General features: G+C 42.7%; 2 protein-coding genes across 8 annotated transcripts in view; one reads left to right on the top strand and one right to left on the bottom strand.

The window, feature by feature from the left end:
• Positions 1–2,040: 2,040 nt before the first annotated feature.
• LOC147206080 (galactose-specific lectin nattectin-like) lies at positions 2,041–3,630 on the top strand. The gene is made up of 6 exons (XM_086109654.1): positions 2,041–2,154; positions 2,257–2,284; positions 2,422–2,507; positions 2,580–2,711; positions 3,173–3,284; positions 3,354–3,630. Exons 1-6 carry the CDS (start codon positions 2,092–2,094, stop codon positions 3,425–3,427), a joined length of 495 nt encoding a protein of 164 aa, XP_085965780.1. The 5' UTR covers positions 2,041–2,091; the 3' UTR covers positions 3,428–3,630.
• A 2,693-nt stretch (positions 3,631–6,323) lies between these two features.
• frmd4a (FERM domain containing 4A) overlaps positions 6,324–13,124 on the bottom strand; it is a 140,504-nt gene continuing 133,703 nt past the window's right edge. For 6 of the 7 annotated variants that reach the window (XM_086108597.1, XM_086108598.1, XM_086108593.1 and 3 more), the window contains exons 21-23: positions 12,062–12,642; positions 11,604–11,706; positions 6,324–9,851 (exon numbers count right to left, since the gene is read on the bottom strand). In XM_086108597.1, the coding sequence (XP_085964723.1) occupies positions 9,749–9,851; positions 11,604–11,706; positions 12,062–12,642 (787 nt within the window). In that variant the 3' untranslated portion in view covers positions 6,324–9,748. Of the gene's footprint in view, positions 9,852–11,226; positions 11,299–11,603; positions 11,707–12,061; positions 12,643–13,124 lie in introns of all 7 variants that reach the window. The other variant, XM_086108595.1, reaches the window with a different exon arrangement.

Raw genomic sequence — 13,124 nt, 5'->3', positions numbered from 1 at the left:
TGTGTGGTGAATATATTTCGTCACTTGTGACCCCTCAAGTGACTTATTTTAAATTGGAAAAAAAGGGACACTTATTTAAAGGGGCACTCACTCTTAGTTATTTCTGGAGAGTCTTATAGGCTCCCTCCAGAGCAAATAGAATATTTGAAAGACTTTTTATTAATCTGCAAGTCAACAAAGACACGGGTTTCGACAGAAATAGAACGCAGCCCGGCCTTGCCGGTCCATTGGCTGCTACTACACTTTGGTTCAACTAGCTCCGCCATTTCACCCACTGGTAATTTTGAAATTATAAATTTGAATAATTTAACACATTGAATAATTGGGCCCAAAATCGATTTGCTGCTTGTGTTTTGCACACCAACATAGTCTCTTTAGCATGCATATGACCACACATCTCTTTCGACCAGGCAGACGATTGCATGTAACTGAACCCAGCTCTTATGCATACAGTATTGTCTTAGACGGTCAGGTTAATCTGTTTTTTTTTTTTTTGTCCAAATGTCTGAGACCGTGCTCGGAAAAACAAATGTCTTTTACGATCATTCCCACAAACCAGTCTGAATACATACTTGCACGATCTGTCATGACTGAACCATAAGAAACTAGTTATTACGATTACTGGGGAGGTATTTCAATAAAATGAACTACAATGGAGATGGGAAGCATACATATGTTGGGAGGGGTGGGGGGTAATGGTTGAGGCAGATGCCTGAACCATGAGCCACTGCTTTGAGATGACCTTATCATCAATTCTTAAAAGGAACCTTTTTTTTTTTAGGGGTGGGGGTGGATGGCTCCTCGTGGTCATGATGCCCAATCACAGGAGTCTCAAAGGTCCTTACATGCCCACAGTTGTCAAATTTTAACCATATCCCCTGATTTTAACAGCACAGGCGGGCTCGGAAAAAAAAAACATCTGAGGAAAAATAAGAAACCATATATATATATATAAAATATACACACACACATATATATATACAGTATATATATCCATCCATCCATCCATCCATTTTCCGAACCGCTTGATCCTCACTAGGGTCGCGGGGGGTGCTGGAGCCTATCCCAGCCATCTCCGGGCAGTAGGCGGGGGACACCCTGAATCAGTTGCCAGCCAATCGCAGGGCACACAGAGACGAACAACCATCCACGCCCACACTCACACCTAGGGAGAATTTAGAGCGTCCAATCAGCCTGACATGCATGTTTTTGGAATGTGGGAGGAAACCGGAGCACCCGGAGAAAACCCACGCAGGCCCGGGGAGAACATGCAAACTCCACACAGGGAGGCCGGAGCTGGAATCGAACCCGGTACCTCTGCACTGTGAAGCCGACGTGCTAACCACTGGACTACCGGGCCGCCCCCAGTATATATATATATATATATATATATGTGTGTGTGTGTGTATATATATATATATATATATATATATATATATATATACACACACACACACACATCGGTATATCTCCATCAAAGCCTCACATTCACTTATTTATATACGAACTTTATCTCACTGCAAAGTACATCACAACTGTGTGAGAGCGTACGTGGCTAATCGCTGGTGCCTTCCTGCCATTGTTTTATATGGTACTAGAAGTGTTTTTGTGTTAAGATATTTATTGTATGACTTCTGGAGCACCACAAAACTACATTTAAAAAAAATCAAATATTTCTATAGTAGTACTCGAGTTTGGGTTGCCAGTGTCTCACTTTAGTCCGAAACCTACGTTGCAAAAACAGAACAGTGATCAAGGGGTGTTTTGTTGCATCATTTGGTTACATACTATACTTGGCTCACTTCTTTCCTTTTAATTGTTCCTCGGCCGATTTGTCATTTGAAATTGACAGCCTTTACATTCAACATTCCAAGTCTGTCACCAGAACGGCTATAAAGCCGCTCGTCTTCTTTCTCAGCCTCAAACATCTCGACTGCAAAGGTAACTTCACACAATTTCCGTCCCTGATTTTAAAGCTCGGTTCCATCTAACTTTGTCAATCTTAACTCTCATGTTTTTTTCTTCCCCAACGTGGCGAGATGTAAACGTAGCGCTGATATTTATTGGAGTATTATTCCTATCGTTGCACAGATGGCGATCTCTCCTCGCTCGTTGATCCTCCTTTGCGTGATCACTGCATTGCTGACTGAAGTCGTAAGTTATAATCTCACACCCAATGATGTTGGATATGATGTCTTGGTGTCACCATTTTGTTCTGTGGTCTGATTTTTAACAGTGTGCTCCTCTTCTTTACAGCGGCCTTACAGTTTTTATCATAAGAAAGGTTGGTAGCTCCAGTATGACTCAATGATACTTTTTCAAATGAACCATGTTGGTGTTTTGTCTTCACTGAATTCTGATTTGATTGCCATTTCTCATTTTCCCAACCCCCCAAACCCCCCAAAAACCAATGTGTTGTAGTCAATAACTGTCCTCCACACTGGACTCAGTTGAACTGCAACTGTTACATCTACCAAAATGAGGAGAGGACCTTTGCAGATGCAGAGGTAAGGAATAAAATAGTTGAGATGCTAACACGACCTGGCGAAATCAACTTTTTTCCTCTCCTTTTCCATCAGAGCGTCTGCAACATTCTCGGTGGGAATCTGGTCTCCATCCACAGTGCCTTGGAAAATATAGCTGTTCAGGAACTCGCGAAAGCAGGCGGTAATGATAACGCAACCTGGATCGGATTCAATGATGCCATTCAGGTGAAACGTTGACCAGTACAAATGTTCCGATTGAATCCTGTCACTTGCGATATTTTTGTCTTGTCATCACCTTAAAGAAAGGAGGTGTAGAGCCGAGGCTGTTCTGCATTGCCGGGTCGAGACTTAATGGGGGGCAAAAACACACTGGAACACATCGTTGATCTAAGTTGACGCTTTGTCAAATATGGAGGACGTTAGAGCAACTTTGAGAATAAATCCACTCTTTAAAGGTTAAAGATACACTTTTTTTCAACATTCCAATCACCCGACCTCACCCTCTGCAATCCTACCACCAAATCGAGTTTGACGGCAATCCGCAGTTTCGCAGTGCAACCGTACGATTCAAATAACGTAAAAAACACCATCGGGATTGATGAGGTTGTGACCAACAAACAGCAGACCCAAATCCAGCCTCTCGTTATCTGTATTTTTGACTCATTCCCACGTGACTTGTCTTCCAGAATAATGATTTCATATGGACTGATGGCACGGTGAATGATTTCGAAAGTTTTAATACAATGGATTCGCAGCCTGACAACACTGTAGGTGACTGCGTGGTGATCGCTGCGGATGGTAAGTCCAATCCGTGATCAAATTGCTCAGAACATAATGCTCTTATCCTTACACTTTGATTTCTTCAAGATGGATTTTGGCAAACTGCGAACTGCACGGACCTGGAACCATACGTTTGCATCAGAGAAGTGTTCCACCGCTAATATTCATCTTTTCTCGTCTTCCCATTCTCACTTGGGTCACAATGGAGTTCCCTGATCATGATGAATCAATGAGACAGAGTCAACCTTTGGCCGCACTTTTGTATTTTGGGATTTGGGATTTGCTATCAACTCTTCTTTTCATCCTCCACAATGCCTCATTATTATTGACTTCTGTAATCTCAGAATATCTCTAATAAATGAAGGAATCTATCATCATCAAAATATGTGTGTCCTTTTTTTTAAACATGTTCCCTGGACGCTTCACACCTAAGAACTGAAACATCACTGTGCTGAAGATGTAACAACCATGAATGGTCACCGAGAACCCACATTTATGATCAATAATAATCGCCAAGAATGTGTCATGAACAAGAAATTCGCAGAAAGACTGACACCGCGAGATGGTGACACTGCATCGCTTTGGATTTGAAATCAGCACAGCTTTTGTGTTGAAGATAAACAATGGGAGGTGAATATCAGCTTGTCAAGTCGATTATGAAGGCGAGAAATAACAACACGTTGCAAATCGGACGAATTCAGGCATTTTATACTGAAACAGAGAATGCGTTACAGTCAGTATTAGAAAGTACATGTCTCTTTCGCAAGACCATAGACACAGATCATGGAGTGAATGGCAAAGGCCATGTAAAAAGCAACAATCGAACCATGTGGCGAATCAGCACTGCTCATGGCTTGTTGCTTAGTTGTATGTGTTCAAATAAATGATTTTGGTTTTTGAAGCCATTTCTCAGTTTTGTTTGTTTTTAAGGTACTTAAGACTAGACTTAGTGACTGTCGTTTTGCATCCGATATCATTAGCTGCTAGGGGCTTTCCTCTAACTCTGAGGATAAATAGTTGGGTTTTCATATCAAAACCCAGCCTAGCTCTGTCCTAAGTTGCCTTGCGCTTGACCGAAACATCCCCTGAGACAACGGTCTTCCAGTCTCCAGTTGCGATCCATTCAATTCCCTGAGAATGAAATGACCTGGAAGCACCGGATATTTACAGGCATAATTGTGGGCGAGTGACCTGGTTATAGTTTGGCCCGCCTTAACCCCTATTTTGCCCCGGAGGTAACCTGTAGTAGTACAACAGGTTTAATATTTCAAACACATTAATAACAGACGCTTCCCATAAGGGCTACGAGTGGAATGCGCGAGTTCATTGGTGACGAGCGGCACACATCCATCCATTTTCCGATCCGCTTATCCTCACAAGGGTCGCTGGAGCCTATCCCAGCCGTCTTCGGGCAGTAGACGGTGGACACCCTGAAACGGTTGCCAGCCAATCGAAGGGCACACAGAGACAAACAACCATCCACGCTCACACTCACACCGAGTGTTCAATCAGCCTGCCATGCATGATTTTGGGATGTGGGAGGAAACCGGAGTACCTGGAGAAAACCCACGCAGGCCTGGGGAGAACATGCAAACTCCACACAGGGAGGCCGGAGCCGAAATTGAACCCGTTACCTCTGCATTGTGACGTCGACGCGCGAACCACTTGTCCACCAGGCCGCCCGTGGCAGACACCAAAACAGAAAATGGTCTTCGCTGGCACAACAAAGATGATGAGACAAACATGCCGATAAGCATCGTTGAATAAGACAAGAGTTGATCGTAAACCCTGAAAAAGTTTTTTCTATCTTGTGATCGGTATTGCTTTGTTGCGGTTGCAGATGGGGAGGACAGACTAGGCTTGAAATGGAAAGACGAGTAGACCAACATTTTTACCTTTAATTGCTATTTGTTTTGGAAAGATTGTATCCGTAATACAGAGTGTTCCAAAAGTCTTGGGCACATTTGAAGTCCCCATATCTCCTTAACTATGAATGGTAGTATGATAAAAGTTGTGTCATTTTAAAGCTAAATACATTAAGTTTTTCGTAAGGCTATTGATTTTTTAAATTTCTTTTCAGACCCATTAAGCTGAAGGTACGAATAACAGAAGCTGTTGCAACCATTAACATTGCAATGCTGGAACGCGCTTGGCAAGAATTTGACGTGTGTCGTGTGACCAATGGTGCTCACATTGAATATCTTTGATCATTCCATGTAAAAATTGAGATTACAAGCTTTTGAATTTACCAGATGCGTTTTTATATCCTTATTAGTTTACAAGATATTAAATGTCAAAAATTGCCCAAGACTTTTGGAACACCCTGTATATTTAACCCTGGAGAATCCAAGAACTCTTTTCTTATTTGGAAAATGATGAATTATACATTAAATGACTGCTATATGTTCACTGAACACCAAAATATCAGGGTTTTTTTTTTAATTCAATGCTTTAATCCTAATTTATGATTAGGGCCAAATTTGACCCTTTGGGATTTAAGGGTAGCATTTGAGTAGCAGAATTTGTATGGGCCAAATTTGACCCTGTGGGTTCTCCAGGGTTAAAAAGAAATGTAACCATTTTTTTTGGACAGTGGTATGTCTATGGACAAAATTAATTGGTTCTGGAGGAAATGTCTTAACTAGAGGCAATATTTTCAAAAATTCGTATGAAGAGATGTTCGTAAGTAGAGGTACCACTGCATTATAAATACCCCTTTAACTCCGTTACGTCTTACCTTTCGTCTGGATTTGGTCACAATTTATATGGCATTAAATCATGACGGACAAATTGCTTGATTGTTTACATTTTGTTTCATTATGTTATGGTTCTCCGTTTTTGCAAAAAATAACATTTAATGCTTTTTGGCGCATTTAAAAACACATTACAAAACAGTTTGTTGTGGCCAAAATGGATTAATAGTGGTTTCATTCATTTTAACGGGAAAAGATGATTTGAGATATGAGCATGGTTCCAAAAAAAAGGTTAATTCACATCTCAAACCATGTAAAATGAAATTAAAAATAAACGAAAAAAACATCAAAGGGGAGCCTTGCAAACATTCATCAATAATTTATTTGTGTTCATCTCCTGAACCAACGACAGCGTCTCTGAAAAAATTCCTCACCACATTTTCCAATGACACCCTTTTTGAAAAAAGTTACTATACAAATTTTTATTAGAAAAGAATAAATTAACTGTGGAATTCAGTTATCATCATTATTATTGTCCGCCCCTGTGCCCCCCCCCCCTCCAGTATAATCAATTCCACACTTGTTTTCCAACAGCACATTAAATGTATTCATGTTAACAGTTACATGCTCTATTTGTATGCTGTGTGTTGAAATCAACTGGGATTGGATGGACTGACTCTATGGGGCAATGGTATCTATCATGTTAACTCGTGGAGCACCGGGATAGACAAGAAAAAAAAAAAAACAACGGTGAGGGGAACATTGTTGAAAAGAGTCAGTATTCAAAATCCAAAGAAAACAATGTCAAGCCTCTTTAAGAGCATTAAAAACAAGTGAGTTGAAATTCTCTTGGCTTGGATTAACACAAGGTTAGAGGGAGGAGGCTGCACTGAACGACACCGGGCTTTCGACATTTGCACAAAGGTCATTCAGGGCCACGATATATTGGGGGTGGATGTGGATTGTTTGGGTTGGGGGGCTTTCGTCTTCAATGGCATGCACGAGGGATGGTGTGAGATTAGGATGCTTTCACATATTTGGAATTTGGGAACCTAATGGTAGCACGTGGATGTTGCGATGGGTCTGAAAGTGAGGAAAATGAGCACCGATCGAAACTTGACACGACAAAAGCGAATATGGTCGGTCTGCTGTTGTGCAAAAATGTAACACGATGCTGGCGGTGCTGCAAACTGTGCTTTTCTAACCCTGTCCTGTACGTACGGGATAAATCCTTCATTTGCATTTAATGATAATCTGACCAAATTTGAGCATTTACCCTCCATTCAAAGTCAGTCATGGCCAAATTATCAGTTGTCTCCAAACAATTATCCTGTGGTGTCATATGTGTAAAAACAGGTAACGGATACCAACAAGACCAAATGTGCGTATTTTTCCTCCTTTCTGATCAAATTCAGCAAACGCCTGATTATCAAATGTCTCTAAATGATTATCCTGACCGATAATCCTGTGGTGTAGACTGTGCAAAGCATGACGCTCAAATCGACAATCGGGCCAAATTGAGCATTTTTCCTCCCTGACATTGTGCTTTGAGCGAATCTGCCTGGCTGCCATTTTTCAAGGCCTCCAGCGACCACTTTAAGGTTGGCACCCCAAAAAAATTATAAAGCACCCATAAATACAAGTGTTCTGACCTTCACTATGTGTGTGTGTGTGTGTGTGTGTGTGTGTGTGTGTGTGTGTGTGTGCGCGCGCGTACAGGCCCTATATGGACACAAGTGTTGGGACACACCTCTGATAGTTTTAGAGGCATTCTTAGTGTACAACAAAGTAGTAAGTCAGTTAGCGGTAGTTAACGTTGATGATCTTGCAGTCGTTTCCCACTGGATTGCCGCAAAAGGAATCAATTTGTGACGGACATGTGAGTATTCCAACAGGATACAAGTGGTTATATATATGAAAGTTTTGTTTTGGGGGAGGGGGGGTTGGCAGGGTTAAATTATTGCAACATTTTTGTTCAAACCCCCCAACCAAAAAAATAAAATGTTCATCTTATGAGAATATTTTATAAACTTAAATTCTATTTTTCCCCCAAGGAATGAATACTGTTATATTGTAATACATTTTCAATAAAAAAGTCTGCCGACTTTTTTAATTTTATGAGAATCAAATTGTATCTTTTTATGAAAAATTCATAACAGTGAGATTTGAATGTGCATTTTTGTCCAAGAAAAAAAATATATATTAATTTTACGTGAAATCAAATTTTCTCAATATTTCCACATTGAAGTTATATATCTTCAAGAGAAAATGTTATGACATTGCATTTTTTCAGAAAATAAGTATTAATCTCATAAAATTAAGTGTTGCCTTTTTTTAATGAAAAAAAACCCACCCTGAAGTTGAGTTAAAAAACAAAACAAAACAAATGTTGCAACGTGACATTGGAGTCTTTTTTTTTTAAACAGAAAAGCAAAGACAACTAATACAACAGAGTTATATTTCAAGAGATGGTTATAATCTCACGAGAATTAAATTCTATTTTTCCAAGAAATCAGCCTTCATTTTAGAGTAAAAAGTATTAATATTAATGAGTCAGGAAAAAAAAGTCGTCATATCAGACGAATCAACCTTTTTTCAGGCAATCGTTGCGGAGCATCAATGATGACTACACCTACTGTACTACTTCCTGTGTTTATAATGACCGAGTGTCCCAATACTTTTTTTATGTGAGAAACAGTAAGCGCTGCCTTGCTCTACAAAGCAATCCCAAGCCGAAGAGTATTCAGGCGGGACTGCAACTGAGTGACGAGGGTCAAATGGGCTGCAATGTTGGTGGTCAATTTCCAGGGGAATTAAATTCCAATTGGCAACTTGAATCGAAAGTAGCATAAAACGCTTCAATCAAACCATTTTTGTTTTGCTGCAAGAGGACTGCCATGGAAAATACTGTAGGTGGCTCTATTTGCCCACATGCCAAAATATTACAGTTTACAGTCCTGTATTGCTCCACTTTTATTTTTCTATTTGACTTGAGAGGCCAACATTCATTTGTGACTCCAATTATTTTGGAGTGTAGCACAATACATCAAATAAATAAAAAAAAGACCAAATCAAGTTCGGTTATTTTGGTCATAATTATGCTAAATACAATTTATCTTGAATTTTGTAACTTTGTGTTTTACTTCTGTTAATTCCCATGGAAAATGAGAAAAAAATCCCGCAATTTTGCAACACTAATTAGGAAGTGACAGGAAATGATGAGAGTGTGGTCGCTCCAAAGAGCGCCGAACGGACGTCAAAAGCCCCAAATTTGCAAATCCTCGGCAAACGACACAGTTGGCGGTCTCTCTTGCAAGAACAAATCCAACAATCTTTGTTATTGCTGTAGTCCAGATCGTGTTCCACACACGGTGACCTGCGACCGGTCAGTCCATCCAGCCTGTAGAATAAAACCCGGGTGAAGGAATTTTTGTCATAAATCTTTGCAACATAGTTTTGTTTTGTTTTTTTCTTCTTAAGAAAATTCATCTTCTCTATGTTTGATAATAAATATGCAAGGGAAAAATAAAAGATGAATGGGAATCCAGAAACCCAACACACTTATATGGGTTTTTAGGACTGGTGGCTCAAAACCAGCAGGAATCCTCTTCGGGGGGACTTTGAAACACACAAGACTGTGCTCTCTCGCTCTCTCTCTTTCTTTTTGACATCCACTCGGCCCTGTAGCTCGCATCCCGAGGGTAGAGTGGGATTGGAAGGAGTGCCATGTATGGCTGTTCTGAGTGGTGATGCAAAGGAAGGGGCCGGGGGGAGGGGTCCGGGAAAGTCTCAGACCAGGGTTCCAGGTTTGGCCTTGTCCCGTCTGTACCACTGCACATCCGCCAGTTCGGAACAGGAGGGGCTGCCCAGGAAGCAGCTGTCGCTGAAGGACCTGCCAAAAGGAGGAAACGGAGATCAGAAAAACAAGAAAACGTGCAGCGCCTCCATCCAAAGTCCAACCCTACTGTTGCTATGTGTACACCCCAAGGCTTCAGTTCAACCAAGTCAGCGTGAACTTGGCGTTTTCTTCGGCTATTTTTGTGACACTTGCTGTCTGCAAATTCAAGACAAATGTTGAAACTACGATCTCGCCCAGCACGGATAAAAAGCGATGCACGTGACAGCGGGATGTGACGGGGCAAATGTGACACGCTGCAATTGTTGTGGATGTTGGGTCCAATTTTTAAATTGCCACGAGAGCCCCGGTGACGATGAGGAATCTACTTTTGACCTTGACGATGCCCGTGGCAGGACATGGTGGGTAAGTCATATTTGAAATTTCAGAAAACGAGCACAAACACAATTTTTGACACGCACACTAAATTTATAGGTGCAAGCAAGCAATTGATTAATTAAAAACTAATGGATGATGAAATTCATCGACAACTACTTTGAAACGACCTTAAAATTGCCTGAACCCATTATCCTCTCAACAGGGAAGATTCTCCAATGTACTCCTGCGTCAAAGACTGACTGCTTGGGTGGAATCAAAATAAAACATTTGCATACTGATTTTACTTGTCGATGATCAACACTTATTGATGAATTGAAAAAAAAACCTGACAGATTAATTTAAAATAATTGTTGCAGAGCTACTTGATATTATAAGTTAGAAACAAATTAAAATTAAGCAGGTATGCTCACGGTTCAGGTTTCGTCACATTGTGCATTTGGTGTGCGTCTTGGGCCTCTTTGTCACACTTCTCAAGGCAAACTTGTGTGTAACGTGTATAGGACCCGTGTTGTTGCATTCCAGCCCTGTGCAGCCCAGCTTGTAAAACGGGCCCGGCGCCATACATTCTGTAAGGGTTGGACATGGTATGCACACCCCGCGTGGGCTTACATATTATATTCTCCATGGCCACAGTAGCCCCATTTGACCTATGGAACTTTAAGAAATAATATCTAAAAGTAGTGTGCCAGGAGATTTCTGGCAAATGAGGCTGGCATGGCTACAGGGCACAAAACCTCACATAAAACTTTTAAAGGCTTTTTTGATCAAATAAACACTGCTAATGCCAGGGCCCTAGCAGTGTTTATTTACGGAAGTTACGGCACCTGGAAGGACATGACGTGAAAAAGGTCTATGGACTCCTTTACAGCTACACATGTTTGTTAGTGAGCCACAATAAAGCGTCAAGAAAATTTGTGAGCAGAAATTAGTGTTAGAAGAATAGGTTGAAGCCAGAAAGAGAGCAGTGCTACGACCACCACCACAAAAAATGCATAGCTCATGGTGGAGGTCTCTCCAGGACTAGGGACAGTACCTCTAGACACCAGAGCCAGGCCGAAGAGGAGACTGACAGACGTCCTCAGTGGGAGAGCTATCTGCTGTGCCTCTAAAGCAGGAGACAGCACACATACAGACACAGACATACAGACACACACACACACACACACACACACACACACACACACACACACACACACACACACACACACACACACACACACACACACACACACACACACACACACACACACACACACACACAGGGGATGGCGTGTTAGTGTAGAATAGAGGGAGTCTCGTTGAGGAGGAAAGTTAGGCTGCAAAGTGGACAAACGGTGAAGCCAAACAGCAGAGAGGCAAGATGAAAGAGTGGGAGCGTGAAACCTGCCGAGGGTGCGCCGGGGGTCTTACCCGCTTTGCCAGTTGAGGATGTGCTGTGGACTGCAGGGGGGCGTAGGCGTGGCCGCCTGCTCGCTGGAGGGTGTCATACTCCTTTGGCTGTGTGGGGACGCCACTAAGGTTGTGGGGGGGGGGGGGTCTTTGGTTAGGAACGCTGATAACATTGGCACATGTTCAACACAGTTGTTCTTAGTTCTACAGTCTAGCCTATGCCCATATGAATTTGGGCCAGGCAGGATACACCCTGGATTGGTCAAGAAGATAATTGCGGGTCACGTGGACACAAAACCATTCATTCACATACACAACAAATGACCATGAATAGTTTTGAATCAACCTAACATTCTGGAATGTGGGAGGAAGTCAGACTACGCAGAGAAAAGACATACAACCGGCATAATATTATTCTTATTGTCATTATGAAATGACAATCTCATGGGGATGTGCAAGCGTGATGAAAGGATGAGTACCTGGTGAACACTTAACGAGCGTTCCCACCCGGCTGCCCCGTCCATGTCCCAGCGTGCCTTGCTGTGACCCTGTTTCAGATGAGGCGGATACTGAGTGGGAGTGACTCCTCTCCTTCAGACTCCCGGATGACCTCTGGTACCAGCAGCGCAGCTCTTCCGACACGGCCGCTCTGCCCCCTCCTCCGCCGCTCCCCTCGCGCCCCAGCGACGGAGTCCGTACAATCTGCGAGCGGGACGGCGTTAGTCGGCCACCGCCCTCGCTGCCCTCCTCCCCTCCCCAGGCCTCCTTGTACAGTCCCCCAGCCGTGTAGGAGCTGGAGGTCTTGAACTGAGCCTTCACGCTGTAGTGGCCCTCCTGGTCACTCTCTAGGCTGCGCACCACCACCGGGTTGGGGGTACCCTCCACGTACAGCGGGTACTCTTTGATGCGGTACTGTGAGGACGGCTGGCTCTGGCTGTGGAGGTAGACGCCATGTTGTCCACCGCCGATGCCACCTCCGCCTGAACCCCCAACCGAACCGTTCTTAGCTGCAAGGTTTGGCATGGAGCCTGAGTTGGATGACCCCAGGTGACCGGCGGACCTTGAAGGGAACATGTGGGTCAATCACAAAGAGGAGAGGTGCTACGAAAAGGAGAACTTTGCCAACATATGGAAAGCCGTTTGAGCATTTATTCTGTACCACTGACATGCAGTTTAAAGTCCATGTTGTAGTCAGTCGACTCTTTGTTCTCACCAGTAAGAGAGTTTTGATCACATGAACCCTATACTGGCCAACTTGGTTCACTGTCCACACGAGATGCGATTTTAAGATTTTGTTACTTTAATTATTACGTAGCTGACCAACTTCCAAATTTGCTGACTTAGTCATACGGTATATTCCATTCCGAGACCTACACTCGCCATATGCTGGTCTTTTGCTGACTCAGACTAAAATAAGCCCGCAGGTTCTGGGGCCTTCTCCACTGCTCCTCCAGTACTCAGGAATGTCCTACCTGTGGAAATTTCAGCTACTACCTGCAGAAATGTGAAATCTTGACTCAAGACTTATTTTTACACTCTCAC

This window comes from Hippocampus guttulatus, chromosome 4, assembly GCF_054856545.1.
Source record: "Hippocampus guttulatus isolate MCC_2025c chromosome 4, RoL_Hgut_1.0, whole genome shotgun sequence".
NCBI lineage: Eukaryota > Metazoa > Chordata > Actinopteri > Syngnathiformes > Syngnathidae > Hippocampus > Hippocampus guttulatus.
The sequence above is the reverse complement of the archived record's forward strand: the minus strand, read 5'-3'. Positions and strand labels throughout refer to the sequence as shown.